The sequence below is a fragment of the Eubalaena glacialis genome, chromosome X (genome assembly GCF_028564815.1).
Source record: "Eubalaena glacialis isolate mEubGla1 chromosome X, mEubGla1.1.hap2.+ XY, whole genome shotgun sequence".
NCBI lineage: Eukaryota > Metazoa > Chordata > Mammalia > Artiodactyla > Balaenidae > Eubalaena > Eubalaena glacialis.
The window spans coordinates 133681654-133696903 of NC_083736.1; the positions used below are offsets into that span (position 1 = coordinate 133681654).

The 15250-nt window shown below is 54.3% G+C and overlaps 1 protein-coding gene across 1 annotated transcript; it reads right to left on the reverse strand.

Moving 5' to 3' along the window:
* Positions 1–11095: 11095 nt before the first annotated feature.
* On the reverse strand, positions 11096–15154 carry LOC133081932 (homeobox protein unc-4 homolog). The gene is made up of 8 exons (XM_061178239.1): positions 15148–15154; positions 14158–14389; positions 13896–14093; positions 13625–13820; positions 13032–13186; positions 12238–12483; positions 11894–11946; positions 11096–11207 (listed from the first exon to the last, which is right to left on the reverse strand). The coding sequence occupies exons 1-8, from the start codon at positions 15152–15154 to the stop codon at positions 11113–11115; spliced, it is 1182 nt and encodes a 393-aa protein (XP_061034222.1). The 3' UTR covers positions 11096–11112.
* Positions 15155–15250: the final 96 nt, after the last annotated feature.

Here is a 15250-nt window from a genome sequence, read left to right on the forward strand (position 1 = left end):
CTGGCAAGAATGTGGAGCGATTCAAACTCTCTCACATTGCTTGTAGGAGCGTTCATTGATACAGCCATTTTGGAAAACTCTGTGGCAGAATTTGCCAAAGCTAAAGTTAAACATGTGCCTTCCCCAAGAACTGGCAACTCTACTCCAAGGCATATGCCCAACAGATGTGAGACTTCTAGCCACCAAAAGACATGGACAAGATTGTTCATAGTATTATTCGTAATAGCCCCCAACTGGAAGCAACCCAAAGGTCCTTCAATTGTATCCAATAATTTGGATAGATAAACTGTGATATAATCACAAAATGGAATACAATGCAGCAGTAAAAAGAACAAACTACTGATACATGCAACAACATAGTTAAATTCAAAAAACATGTTAATTGCAAGAAGCCAGACATCAAAGAGTACATAGTGTGCAATGACATTTATAGGAAGTTCTAGAACAGCAAAACAGATCTGTGGTGATAAGGTCAGAATAGTGGTTACCTTTGGGGGGAAGGTATGGAACAGGAGTGGGGCATGAGGAAGTCTTCACGGGTGCTGGAAATGTTCTAGTATTTTATCTGATTAGTGATTATATGAGTGAGTACATATGAAAAACAATTAAGCTCTACACTTAAGATTTGTGCACTTTAGTGTATGTAAGTTATTACTCAATAACATAGGCAAACAAAATCTCGGAAGTATGAAACAAAATATGAGACAATTAGGAAGACTAACATCTTACTAAGTTATAGAAATGGCAGAGAAAACATGGAGGGGAGGAAATTAAAGATATATTAGAAAAATAACTTTAGAGCTAAAGAAAAAATAGTTCATACTGAAAAGGTTTATTGAGTACCTAGCACAATGAATGAACACATACCCAAGCTTATGCATAGTTTTGTGAAAGTTCAGAGCACCAAGGATAAGGAAAGATTCTAAAAGCTTGCAGAGATTAAAAAATTATACAAAATTTCAGAGTGAAGTTTTATACATAGCCAAACTGTCAAATAAGTATGAGAATAGAATAAAGACTTTTTCAGACATGCAAGAATTCAAAAACTTACTTCCTGTTCGACCCTTTCTTAGGAGGTTACTTAAGGATGTACTCTAGCAACCAAAGGAAGTATGGAAGAACACCACCATTGCTATCCCCACCATAACTTATATAATATATTCATATATATTAGGAAATTATATCTATTAATAAAATTAATATAAAACCAAATTATCTCTGAAAGACCATCCCAGCTTCAGAAATCCCTGTAGGGTTGGCTGAAGCCTTTTTTGAGATGGCATTACAGCCCACCTTCTCCATCTACCCAATCCTGATTCCTTCCCTTCCTTTCTCTTCCCTTCCTTCCCTTCCACAGGTGTTGATCCTGAGAGAACTCCCAAAGAAACTCCTGCATATTAATCTCACCTTAGAGCCTGCTTCTGTGGGAATCCAACCTGCAACAACAATTGACAGACAGTTGGGAAGAGGAAGGGAGGAAGAGAAGTGGAGGGAAGTGGAGGCACATTAATATCATTACAAAGTAGAAAATCAATAGTTATTGTTCCTAGTTGAGGGAAAGAGAAATAGAGGTATAGGGATATTATTTAAAGATATAAAAGTAGCCAATAGAAGGCCTGAAAATAGTGATATATCTATATATTATGAGGAAAAGGGATAATGGTAGGGAGAGATGAAAGGAAATTCGTCATGAGTTGATAACTGATGAACTTCAGTGATGGGCATGTGAGTTTTATTATACTATTTTCTGTACTTTTGTATATGTTTGATCAATTACCATAGTCAAAAGTTTAAAATATAGGCAAAAAGATGAAAGGATGACTGAACTATAATCTCATCTAGCATAGCAGGAAGTCAGCAGATAATGTCTAAAGTTGACAACATAAAAAAGTTGATATAGATATAAGCATAGTATTTACAAAGGCAGAGGCAAACTCTCAGACGAACTGAAACTAGAAACATTTAGAATGAGAATGGGGTGCTGAGGGGCAGAGCACAGGACCTTTGCTTTGTATTATATGCCTTTTGTTCTCTTTGACTTCCGTTATGGGTTGAATTGTGCCTGCCCACCCCACCCCCCCAAAAAAGAAAAAGATTTGTTGGAGTCCTAACCCCCAGTACCTCAGCATGTGACCTTATTTGGAAATAGGGTCTTTACAGAGGTAATCAAGTTAAAATCAGGTCATTAGGGCTTCCCTGTGGCGCAGTGGTTAAGAATCTGCCTGCCAATGCGGGGGACATGGGCTCGAGCCCTGGTCTGGGAAGATCCCACATGCCACGAAGCGACTAAGCCCATGCGCCACAACTCCTGAAGCCCGGGCGCCTAGAGCCTGTGCTCTGCAACAAGAGAAGCCACCGCAATCAGAAGCCTGCACACCGCAACGAAGAGTAGCCCCCACTCACCGCAACTAGAGAAAGCCCACGTGCAGCAACGAAGACCCAACGCAGCCAAAAATAAATAAATAAAATAAATAAATTTTTAAAAATACCTTTAAAAAAAAATCAGGTCATTAAGGTGGGACCTAATCTGATGTGACTGATGTCCTTATAAAAAGGGGAAATTTGGACACAGAAGGCAGGCACACACAGAAGGAAGATGCCCACGTGAAGATGGAGGATTGGAGTGATGAATCTACAAGCCAACGAATGGCAAAAATTGCCAGTAAACCACCAGAAGCTGGAAGAGGCAAGGAAGGATCCTTCTCGTACTGGTTTTAGAGGGAACATACCTCTGCCAATACCTTGATTTCGGACTTGCTGCTGCCAGAATTGTAAGAGAATAAATTTTTGTTGTTCTACGCCACCTAGTTTGTGGTACTTAGTCACAGCAGCCCTAGCAGAGAAATACAACTTAAAAACATTTCAAAATGTAATGAGATTGATGGGCTGTGCAGAATGTAAGCTGAGATAGAAAATTACATGTACCAGTTGGCATAACTGTATCGTTTTTGCTATTATTATTCTTTTGCTGGGCAGTAGCAGCAGCAGGACAAGAGTGAGAGCAAATGTTAAGATGTTTGCGGTCGGTGGAGCAGATCCTGATGATGAAAAGGTCTAGGATGTGGCCTTGAAGATGGGGGGGGGGGCTGAGGTGGAGAGAAAGAGATTGTCAAAGGCAAGGAAGAAGTCAAGGAGCTGTGAGTAACACAAGCTGCCCAGGTAGACACTGAAGTCACCCAGGATGATGGCAGGACTCAGGATGCCAAGGAAACCAGTGAGCCGGGTGCCCGAGTCTTCAATGAGTGAGGGAGAGGGACCAATAAGTGCTGTGTAACCACAATCTTAGTGGCTGTAAGCAGCACCCATTTATCACCTCATAGTTTCCTTGGGTCAGAAGTCTGCGTGCAGCTTAAGTGGGTCTTCTGCTCAGGGTTTCACAAAGCTGCAATCAATGTGTTAGCCAGGGCTATGTTATCTGAGGCTCTGTGTTCTCTTCCAACTTATTCAGGTTGTTGGCAGAATTCAGTTTCTTGTGGCTGTAGGCTGAGGTCCCCATTTTCTTGCTGGCCATCAGCCAGGGCTGCTCTCAGCTCCTAGAGACCATTTACAGTTCCTTGCCAGACGGCCCTCTCACAGGTGCTCTCAGGGAGGGAGAGCAGAACATATTGGTCTATTGGTCAATATTCCACAATACCCTGCCACAGCACAAGGATGAGGACTCGGGGGAGAATTCAAGGCTTGTTTCATTCCAGATCTGGGATCCTCGGACGGGCACTCCTCGAGGGCAGGCTCTGCCCCTTCCATTCACCGCTGTATCCGCAGGGCTGGCACTATTTGTTGGGTTTCGAGGGATCACTGGGATGACAAGCATGAGCAGAATTACTTGGATGAGAAGGCAGAGCTCACCCTGCACAGAGAGGCAGGCAGCACCCTTGTCTCTGTGGGCATGTGAACTGAATCTGAGAAGGAACCTGATGTGGGCTGCAATTGCCACCACATGTGCTGGATACCGAGGGCCCTGTTCCCGGAAGTGGCTGTCTCAAGATGTGCTGGATTGTTCTCTAACTGCCTGGGGAGTGCCAAGTGGATGGAGCTGGGTCTGGGCTGCCCCAAGGTTGATGATACAGCAGGAATAGGCTGGTTTCTGGCTGGGAACTCCCGGGGGAGTGAAGGTGAATTGGATCGCAACCAGAATCTGATTCTGTTGAAGTAAAGCCTTATGGAACATGAGGGGGCAGAAGAGGGACTGGGCATCACTGCAGCATTGACATTTGCTGAGCTCCTGCCCTAAGTCAAGGACTTTATAAGGTGAGATGATTCTCTCATTGTGGAAGAGGTTGGTCCCAGGCCCATTTGTCTCTGGACATCTTGCAACATCCTGTGAACAATCTTTCCTTTCCCTTCTCTCTACTCTCTTTTTCCTTCATTTTCCCTTCAAGCCCAGACTTTTCCATCCTGCCATTCATTGATTCAGCGAGCATGGCTCTGGGCGGGAGGACAGGCCTCTAGCTTGGAGCAGGCAACTCTAGGGCTGTCAGAGCCAGGAAATGGAGAATTTCTAAAAGCCTCCAGCAGGGGCCGCCCAAGCGCTGGTGTTCGCTGGCGCTACTTCATTGGTGATTCATGTCCTTAAAATAATATATAGATGAAGCACACGCTTAAAACAAAACAAACTACAAATGCCTAGTCAGATCTTTTTTTTTCCCCCATTTGCGCTGCATGCATCCGAATTGAGGAGGTTACGTTTGGTCACCCCCTTCCTCCTGGTTTTCCCCGTTCCTCTTCCATCTAGGGAGGATTTCGGCTTACTCCCCCAGATTTAAGAGCCTCAGGGAAGGGAAATAATGAGACCTCCAGGAGGACTCTCACAGTTGGGGGGGCTTCCTGTGTGAGGGGAGGGGCTGCGAGCCAGCCCCAGGCCTGTCTGGCATCGCACACCTGTGCTCTTAGACTCTGACAATCGGGTGTTTCTTGCGAAGGGGAGCCCACAGCTGGATGGCCAGGGCAACCCCCTCTCCCTCTGCACTTCTGCAGTCAAAGCCAGGGGACGAGTGGAGCTGGGAAACAGCGTGAGTCTTGGGTGACATCCCTCTGGGGCCCCTCTCATAGTTGTGCCATGAAACACACCTCAGGCACGACTGGGTCCATCTACAGAAGGAATAGCTAAAGACGGCCCGAAACGGGGCCCTTTTCAGGGGCGGGGAGGAACAGAAGTGTGGAAGGAATCTTCGGTGGTACAGCAAATTAGCACGTGCCTCATCAGACCGGTGTCCTCATGCAGTTAGTAGTTTACGCCAGAAAGGTAGCAAGGGGAGCACAGGCTTGGTGAGGAAAAGGAAGCCCTCATTTTATATGGCACTAATAATTTTAAAATAAGTAAAAGGGATGAGAGTTTCAATTCTGTCTTTACTAGGATGTGATTTCCCTATATACTGCAGGCTGTCATCTGCGTTTTACTTGAAGAAATGTGGCATTTGGGAAGCAGCGGATGTCACCCCTTGTGTAATCAGTGTGATGTGATATTTCTGTAACATCATTTAAAAGTCTATCAATATGGGAAACTTCTGTAAGAGTCTCTAAGGGACCAATAAAAACACTTGGGTGGAAGGCATGCCAGAGGGGATTCTTGCTAAAGGACGTGTGTTCACAGGCAAAACACAGCTTGCAAAAGTCCTTAAAGCTGGGATTTCTCTCCATTGAATTTTGGAGCCCAAGTGTTGCCTTTGAACCCCGGGTAGGAGCAAAAGCTTGAAACTCCCAGTCCTAGCCTTCACCTTGTACCCCGGCAGAAACCACCAGTTGCCCAACGTCACTGCCCCTGACAGCTTGCTGGCCTCCAGCTGGCCATGTGGCCCTCACCTCTCTGAGTGATGGCACGTGGAGTGGTCACATGATGGGGCAATTAAATGAGCATGGGCTCTGCCTTCAGACAGATGTAATTTCAATCCTAGCTCCACAGGGTGGTCCTGACCCGCTGCTAAACTTCCCTTGGCCGCATCAGGAAATGTGAATTCCCACAAAGGGACTGCCTAGGGGTCTGTTCCCAGTGTCCAGCAGGTACTCAATAATCTGGGGCTGTGGGTAGCAGGTTCTGCCAATAGAGTTCCAGATCCTGCCCTACCTGGCCTGCCCCAGCTCTAGCCTCACTGGGGCATAGCCGCAGCGATTGCTGGCTCTCCTGAGTCCCACACCATGGCTCGTGAACTTCAGAGAAATGCCAGCTGGGCCAGTGAAATGCTTCCAGTTCTGAAGCCGCAGCCTGTGGCACAGGGGACTTCAGCCTTACTCAGGTGATGCCCACCCAGTTGCCTGACAGGCTCCAGGGAGCAAGTGGGGCATCTTCCTGGTGCCTTGTCCCTGGCACTACGCGCAGAGCAACTCTGGTTTCGCATTTCCAGTGTAACTTGTCTTCTACGTCAACAACAAGCTGCTTAAAGAACCAGTCCTCAGAACCCCAGAGGGACACGACAACAGGCTGGAAGCAAGGTAGCACTGAGCACTTTTTCTGCAATTGTCAGCCGGTGGTGGGGCCCAAAGGCAGGCAAAAGACCCCAACATAATTTTCCTGCTTCTCTTCCCCATAACATCTTTGTGCACCAAATTCATTCCAGCCTTTCAACTCATGGAATCCTCCCTGCTGCCCCAGGGACTGTGCACTGTTACTACGCCCAGCATACAGATGTGCAAACTGAGGCTGGAGAAGGGTCAGCACTGGCTCAAGATCTCACCGCCAGCAGAGCTGGAACTTAAACCCTAGCCTCTGAGCCATGATGGCCACAATGCCAAGGACAAACCCAGCCCAGGGCACTGGTCTGGGCCGCTCAGCCCTGTGTGTGAGGCTGATCACCATGCATCCTCATGGGCAACCAGGGTACATGGAGAGTCACCAAGGCACAGAAGCAGGGGTGAGCAGGCAAGAGCGAGCTTCCAGATCATTGGCTGGCAGAAAACCCCAATTTTGCTCAGGGAAAACATGGACTTTGCAATTTAGGGTCCAGGTTAATACTAATAATATTATTAGCTACTAAGCATGGAGCAAGTGAGACGTCGGTGCTACTCCCTGAAGGCATCTTTCCATCCTGTCCAAAGTTAACAGACAGGCTTCTCGGTGACAGAGGGAGCCGCCCAGCAGAGCAACTAGTACCTGTGGCAGCACAGCGCCCTTTCAGCTCATCTCCTCCAGCTGCGTTTCCCACTGGGCTCTTGTGAAGTGTGCTATGAAAGCAAGGCAACCAGGTGAGCCTGACGCTGCCGAGCTTCCTGTGTCATCACCGAGCTCTCAAAATCAGAGACTCCTAAATCCCAAAACACGCCAGAATTGTGTGGGGGACCCAGGCTTTGTGGGACGGCACTGGGAGATGGCACACGGCTCGGGATTTCCTGAAACAAGACAGTGGACAGGTTTTCAGAGATATAAACAACTAGTGGACACACACGCTTTCCAAGAGCCCTTCCTCTTTTTAGCTCTAGGTTCATCCCATTTCTACCATGGAAGACCGTGGTTGGTACCAAACGAGATTCCACATCCTGATGCAGTTTGACAGATGGTGGGGTGTCTAGTCATCTAGGTTGACCTGGGGCTTGGGCCTCAGTCCTGCCTGTCCCAGGAAGGGCATCCCTGCTGGCCGAAGGCTGGAGGAAGGTCACACACCCAGGAACCCTGGGCCTCTGTCAAAATGTTGGCTCTTACTGGTGTTAATATCACATGCGCACAATGCTTCGTCCAAAAGCCTTGGGGGCCACGTGAGTTTCAGGATTCATAAAGATGATGGGGACAGAGAGCATATATCAGTGACACCCTGGCAGGGTCTAGCAAACACGCTGACTTCTCTGCAGTGAACCACATGACTCTTAACACCAAATGGGATAAATAAAGAAAATTCAGAATGCTATAAATAGCTTTGTGCCATCATCCATTTTTGGTTTTACCACCAAAAGGGTTTAGGTCAAGCTGGTGAAAACACTTTTGGTTGCCAAAGCATCATGGCTGATGGAATCGTGGAGAGCAGATCATAGACCCGTATTACCCGAGGCAGCAGGCTGACATCAACTCCCACACAGTTCAGGGAAGCTCCTAGCTTCAGCGATTCCTGGCGCAGCTACAGACCCTAATTCTCAAACCCTGTCGGTTTGACTCAGTTCACGCTGCCTCCTATTGTGTCCAGGGGCCACTATACATCTTTGGTCAAAACCTACCCATGGCTCCCAAGTCCCCAGGCCATATCCTGTAGGACCTTTGGGACTGGGGTCCGATAGTGTCACTGTCCTCTTCCTCCTTTCCAAGCTGGAGGCTTTTCAGTGTCTGCCTGTCTCCCAGCTGCAGGCTTCACGGCACAGGCCTGCTTTCCCACACTCTTTCTAGCCTGGCAAATCCTTCTTGGGAAAACAGAGACGCCTCTCCAAACACTATTCGTAGTAGGTGCTTTCTGGTTTACAGATTGCTCTCAGGTGAATCATTCCGTGTCACCCTCACCCCCACCAGACAGAATAAAAAAAAATAGTCCTTATGGGGAGCCTTTCACATTATGCCCATCCTTCAGACGAGGAAATCGAGACTCACAGAGGTAAAGTGATTTGCTTAGACTCACACTCCAGCAGTGGTGGTGCCAGGGATCAATCCCAGGTTTGTGATGGCAGAGCAGAGCTTGTGCTTCCTCCCACGCTGCTCCCTGTGGCCGACAGGAGCCTGCCCAGCCTACCTGGGTAGCTCTGCACACACACTTCCCTCTACAGGCAATGAATGAAACTTCACAGCACATCAAAATCTCTAAAACTCCTATGCCAACAATCGCTCAGAGGACCTGAAGTGATGGTGTCAGGCTGTGGCCCTCCAAAAACTCATCTGCTCCAGCCACACACCTGGTCTCAGTCCCCTGAATGTGTCTGGCCCTTCCAGGGGTCCCGTCCCCCATCTCCCAGCTAAGGAGACCCTTCTCACTTCAAGACCCAGCCCAGACGGCCCTCCTCTCTGAAGCCCTCCGCAGCCCCTTGCTCTGAGTCAGGCGTTCCCCGCTCTTCACGTTCCCCTCCTTCTGCCTCGTTTCAGACTCTGTGCTTTACAGGTCTGCCTGGAAGATGCCCCTCCCCCACCAGCCCTGAGTAACACAAGGGTGAGTGGACACCTGTGTCCCTGCACAGTTGAGGACCCTCTCACAGGACGGACGTCTGCGGACTTAAATGGGCTTTGCCTTATGATGTCTGGCATCCAGATCTGCCCTCTCCCATCAAGCTGCGCTGACACCGATGATGCTAACAGATGGCCAGTTAGCCAACGCCCTGGAAGCACATCCCCTGCCCAACCCAGCGGTTGTCTGATGCACAAGAAGCCAAAGCACCTCCCACCAGGCCGCCCGCAGGGGAGAGCAAGGTGCTGCCCGGGCCAAGGCAGCTGGCGCCCTGTGTGCACACGCAGCCACCCCTCAGGCACCAATTCTGGGTGCTGGTTCTCCCGGTCAGACGATGTGGATCGCAAGGCCTCAGGCACTGCGAGGGCCTGACCACTGGGGCCCACTGCGGGGACCTCTAATGCCCGTCCGTGCTCTGCAGCTCCCCGACGGGCTGGCAGAAACTGTCAGGTCGACATCGCAGGTTGAAGGGACACCCTGCCCAACCCTGCTTGCTCCCTGTCCCCTTAGTGGGTGTGAGTCCCCAGCCAGCCTTTGGCACTAACTCTCTCCCGGGATTAGCTTCCCGAGGGACGCAACCCGAGCCGGCCGGCCCTGGAGTGGTCCAAGGAGCTGGTGATGAGATGGGGTCTTGGTACGGGATTGTCATCACCCGCCCCACTGGCAATGAGGACCCCACCCCGGGGATGGGTGGTGTGCGGACAGCCCCGGGCACAAGGCCACAGCCCAGTAGCTACAACTTTCATGCTAGAACTTTCGCTGGGCTGGCAGGGGGAGAGGAATTTCCTGGCAGGTGAGAAGATCCAGGCATGCGGAACGTGGGGGGCACAGGGGGAGGTGACTTCTTTGCTTTGCCGACCACAGGGGACGAGCAGCTTAGGGTGAAGAGCAAAGTGAGAAAAAAGGGGGCCCCAGGGTCTCCCTAGTACCTTACAAAGGAGCCCCCGTCTCAGGCAGCGGACAATCGTCCAACCCAGGATTCGAGAGAAGTGGCTGAACCTCAAAGACGCTGAATGTTCAACCAAGGCACGTCTGTCCCGCCAGCATCGGAAGCCCACTTGGGAAAACCTGCACCCTTGACACGAGGACCAGGGAGACTGGGAGGAAGCCCCAGAAGACCGGGACTCCCCAGATGTCGCTGAACTTCTGAGCCTGCGGCAGCGGCCCACCCCTCCGCCTAAAGAGCTGGTGTCCCCACCTCACCCCCGAGGGAGCAAACATGACCCGAGTCCTTCCCCACAGGTGCCCTCCGTCCCAGGAGACAGGGTAGCCAGCCGCCCCGATTTGCTGTGGGACCTGGAGCGCTACAAGCAGGAGCGTGCAGGAAAAATGGGGCGAGGTGGTCAGCCCACTGCCAGGCCCCCAAGCAGAGCGAAGTCACCTCACAACACAGGCCGGGCGTGCCAGGCCTGGTGAGGGAGGAAAGGGACGACCCCCTGCCCTCCCCCGCCGCCCAGGGACTGCAGCAGAGGTCGTGGGCGCCACTGAGCGGCCAGAAACCAGGGGCTATGACGATGGCCGCCACTGACCAGGAGGCCTGACCCACCGAGCGGGGCAGGTGGTCAGTACAACACAGCTTCCCGGGGGCTCGATGGATGGGCAACTGACCAAGATACAGTCTAAAACGGACACTCAAAAGAGCAAGGACGGGCGGCAGGAGGCCGAGGGCAGCCGCCCCAGTGAACAAGTCATGATGCCTCGCCCAGGTCCTGCCCCTGAGCCAGTTCTCAGACGTGGAGCCGTGGACCAGGGACGTGGCGGGTCCCCAGGGGGAAGGACGCTGCAGCACCACGGCAAGCAGGCACTCGTATGACCCCCCCACCCCAGCCCCTCCCAAAGGGACCTCGGGCTCCGCGCTGGGCGACCCAACACCGGGAAGCGGGACAACCAGACAGCTGGAGGCTGTTGGACACCGGGCCCAGCTTGACCCTGATGTGGCAGACGCAATAAACTCTGTCTCTGCGGCCGCTTCAGGAGGACCCCTGGGCAGAGGCTGAGCAGAGGCTGTCACTGGTCCAAGGTACGCAGGGCCGTTCCCGAGGATTTGTCAGTTGGTCTTGAGCAGGGAGAGGCTGCGATCCAATATCCTCCAGAACCAGGTGCAGGGCTTAGTGAGATGCCTGCCGAGGAATCCTTCAGAACCTGGGGTAACACTTAACGTGAGTGAGAAGATGTAAGGCCCAATGGTAACCCTGCACGCACTCCAGCGAGTAAAGGAGAAACGTGTAGGGAAAGAGCAGGGGAGATGCACCCCACTCGTGAACTCGTGAACCTTCTTGCCTCCAGGTGATGCCTTATGGGCGTCCCTTGCTCCTGACTCTTCACATCCTCTCTGCATTCTGTAAAGTCGCCACAGAGAGCACACAGATACTCAAGAGGCGGCTGAACGGGCCCTACACGCAGAGCCCATCAGTCCTGTCATCCGAGCCCTGTAACCCCGGTTACGGGATGGCAACACTCGCTCCAGACCCCCAGACCCGCACCCGGGCCCCACTCCTGAATCTCTCAAACAAGTAAGCTGGACCCATTCACTGGGCCATGGCCTGATGTCGGGAAGGCCCCCTCCAGCTGCGGAGGGGGCCCGGGGCCCGGGTCGTTGCTGATCCGCCCAGAGACTGAGGACACTAAAGAGGACGTAGACCCGAGGGCTCAGGAGTGCCGCAGACGTGGAGCCGAGCATCTCCCGCCCCCAGCCAAAGGTGACATAACGGTCTGTAACGCGAAGGCAAGTGGGGGCATCGCCAGAAGCGCACAGAAGTCCCCCTGTGCTGTGCCACGCTCCCTGCGCAGGCACCACCCCAAGCAGTGGCGGCAAAGTGGCTGCTCACGTCTGCGGGTCCCCTGTGTGCAGCTTCTTCCCGAGGTCCTGCAGCGCCAGTCACTAAGACAGAGTCAGAAATACCTGCGGTTCTCAGGCTGGACCCCTCAATCTGGGCCGTGTGGAGAGGGGCACGGCCAACAGGAGCTGCCCAGGGGACAGAGGGGAAGGCGGGGGCAGGGGAGCACGTCTTGGAAACAGGCCAGATGTGGGACGGCAGGAGGTAAACCGGGAGCTGGGGCAGAGAAAACAAGGCCGCCGGCCGTCTTCCTGCAGCTGCACGGCCACCCCGGGGCTGGTCCTGCGTGAGTCCAGGGCACGGAACTAAAGCCAGGCGGTGACCGAGTGACTTACCCAGTCAAGAAGGAGCCCTTTCTCACGGGCAGAGCGCTGGACGCCAGGGCACTGTCTCCTCGGGGACCACTAGCCCCAGGGGGCGGGCCTGGGAGTGGACGGCAGCCTCCAGCGGGAGGGCCGGCGGGACACGCCCTGACGTTTGGGGCACTTCCACAAGTCGGAGAGGGTGTAGGCGAATGCGGAGTACAAAGCTGGCCTTCAAAGAGAGGAGGAAACCAGCCCCCAAGGGGCAGGAGGAGGCATCTGAAACACAAACAACCAGGGCGGGATCAGTACCCGGACCCCGAAAGGAGCTCCCACAACTCGGCACAAAAAGGACATGCAGCTCAGTGGAAAGATGGGCAAAAGGCGCTTCAGAGAGGAAACCAGCCCTACCAAGGAGGACACTAGGGCAACTGAGACTTTGGGTCGAGCCCGTCCCACACCGGTGGCGCCCCAAAACGTGCGGCAGGAGCAAACTGGAACCCTCTCCGGGCCTCAAAGACGCAGTTGGGGTGGGGGGCTAGAGGGGCCCAGGCCACCGGGGATGAGAAGGGGATGCAGCCGCAAAGGCGAGTGCCCAGATGGGTCGCAGGGCCAGTGAGGTCTGCTGGGGCCACGGGCAAGGGGCCAGAAAGGGAAGTGGACTCAGACCAGGTGCCCTGGGCTCCGAGAGGAGGCGATGTCCTGGGGGCACCGTCCCCCAAAGAGCAGTGGCGCCAACGACAAGGGCTTCCTAAAAGGAAGACGGGGTGCCTCGTGGGGACAGAAGCGTGTCTGGGGAAGAAGCAGAGCTTGAGGAGGAGACTCACTCCTGTGATGTGGGTTGCAGCCCAGTCACAGGGGCTGGGAGGGAGCAGGAGCCCCGAGCAGCGGAAGGCGGGAGCGGCCAGGCTGGAGGCCAAGGCTGACACCCAGATGAGCAGAGAGAAAGGAGAGAAGGCCCGTTCCTGCCAGGACGTTGTTCCTGCAGGGTGTGGGAAGCGGCAGGTGGAGAAAACGTCACCGGGAAGTCAGAAATCAGATGGTTTTAAGGCTCGGCGCTGACTTACTTGTACTGAAGATCAAGGCTGAGTTGCAAAGGGGCCCCTCTCATGGGGGCAGCCAAACACCACCCCACGCCCACCTGCAACACAGCCAGGCCATTCCTCCTGGGCCCGCCCATCCGGCAGCGAACTGGCCTGGCAGCCACTACCCTGGACCTCCCTCCCCGCCCCGGGGACCTGGGGCTCCCCGCCTCTCAGCACACACGGGAGGGTCAGAGAAGGGAGTCCTTATGTAGCGCCATCACAGCTGTCCCCCAACCAGCGGCCACCTATCACGCGCCCCTAGCTCGCTGGGCAAGTTCTAGTTCTTCAAAAACGGGGTTCGGGAGGAACACCAGCAGCCCACACCCACCACTCACGGGACCCTCCCTCAGGATCTGAAAGCACGACGACGAGGCTCTGGGGTGTCTGGACGCAGCTGGTAACCACTCTTGGGGCGAGGAGCCGAGGAGGGGACACCGGCATGGAGGGTCTTGGAGCTGCTGATCGCTCAGGTCCCCCGCGGCCCCGAATCCACGAAGGCACCCTCTGCTCCTCACCTCGGGGCCGGCACTCCTGTTTCCTCAGGCTTCTGCAAGGAGAGGGGAGGCCAGCTCGCTGGAAGAGAAAGCAGTGCTCTGTGGAGCCAACGTTCCCTCGGCAGCAGCCGTGTCAGGCGCCCGGCTTACAGGAACGAGTGAGACCCTGTCCTTGTCTTCCCGGCACTCCTGGAGAGCAGCTCCAGCCCGGGAGGAGGAGCCCAGCGAAGGAACGCAGCAGGAAGGTACAGGGCGCTGCCGGAAGCCCAGACGCTCGCGGCGGGCGGAGAAGGGGACGTTACAGTTGTGCCTGCAAGGAGGACAGGAGCTTGCCAGCACAAGAGGAACCAGGGCTCCAGGAGCGGGAACCGCACGTGCCAAAGTGTAGAGACCCGCAGAGCGCGTGCCCGCAGCGTGCAGGGACAGCACAGGCACCCAGGGTGTTGGGCGACAAGGACGGAGAGCCGGGGCCACTCGAAGGCCCTCCCAGGGCACCAAGGAGGTGTTGGGGCTTAAACAGGAGAGGGCTCGGCAGGGTTTTCAGTCCGGGGTTGACGAGGACAGATGTGCGGTGTGACACGGAACCGATGGCCTGTGGGGCACCCACTGGATGAGGAGCGACAGGAGGCGTCCCGGCCGGTGGGGAGACTCAGGTGACAGCACCCGCCCTAGGTCATGAGGCCTGAAGTCAGCCAGTAGCAGTGGGGACAGAAAGAGGAGCATTTATTCTGATCAGGCACTTGGGAGGCAGGGACACAGGACTTGGTCACCAAGGAAACGGGACGGAGGGCGGCGGTAAGGAACGCGAGGAGGAGCAGAGCCAGGTGGGAAGCACTGAGTGGGCTGAGGCCCCGCCCCCCTCGCCCCCCGCCCCCCCCCACTGGAAGGAAGAGGACAGGAAACAGCTCTGCAGGGGAAGTTGGCTTTGTTTGGGACATGCCAGGTCCCAGGGGCAACAGGAAACCGAGTGAGAAATTTTCTTCTCACCTCAGAAAAGGCCAGATAAAGACTGTTCCTCAGGACTCGGCCAGCAGCAGTCCCAGGGTGGCTTGGAAGGGAGCTGGCCTGGGCATTCAGCCCAGAGGTGCGAGACTCAGCCCAGAGGCCCCGCCCTCTCCCCCTCCCTCCCCCTCCCCCTCCCCTCCCCTCCCTCCCCCTCGCCTCCCTCCCCCGTCCCCCTGCCCTCCCCCCGCCCCGCCTCCCTGTCCCCTGGGGTCCATTCTGAGGCTCAGATTCGGTCGCTAAGGACCCTGGGTCGCTGTCACTTTGACCCTTGCCGACTGTTGCGGCGCGGACTGGACGCCTAAGGCAAGGGACTCAAAAGGGCACCGCCTGGCCTCCGCCACTGAGCTGGCCTCGCCCACCCTCCATGGGTTCCCAGGGGCCCAAGCTCCAGCCCTGTCAGCTCCGCCCCCGCCCCGCACCTGCCCGGCTTTTCCCCAGCTCCGCCCCACTCCTCCCCAGCTC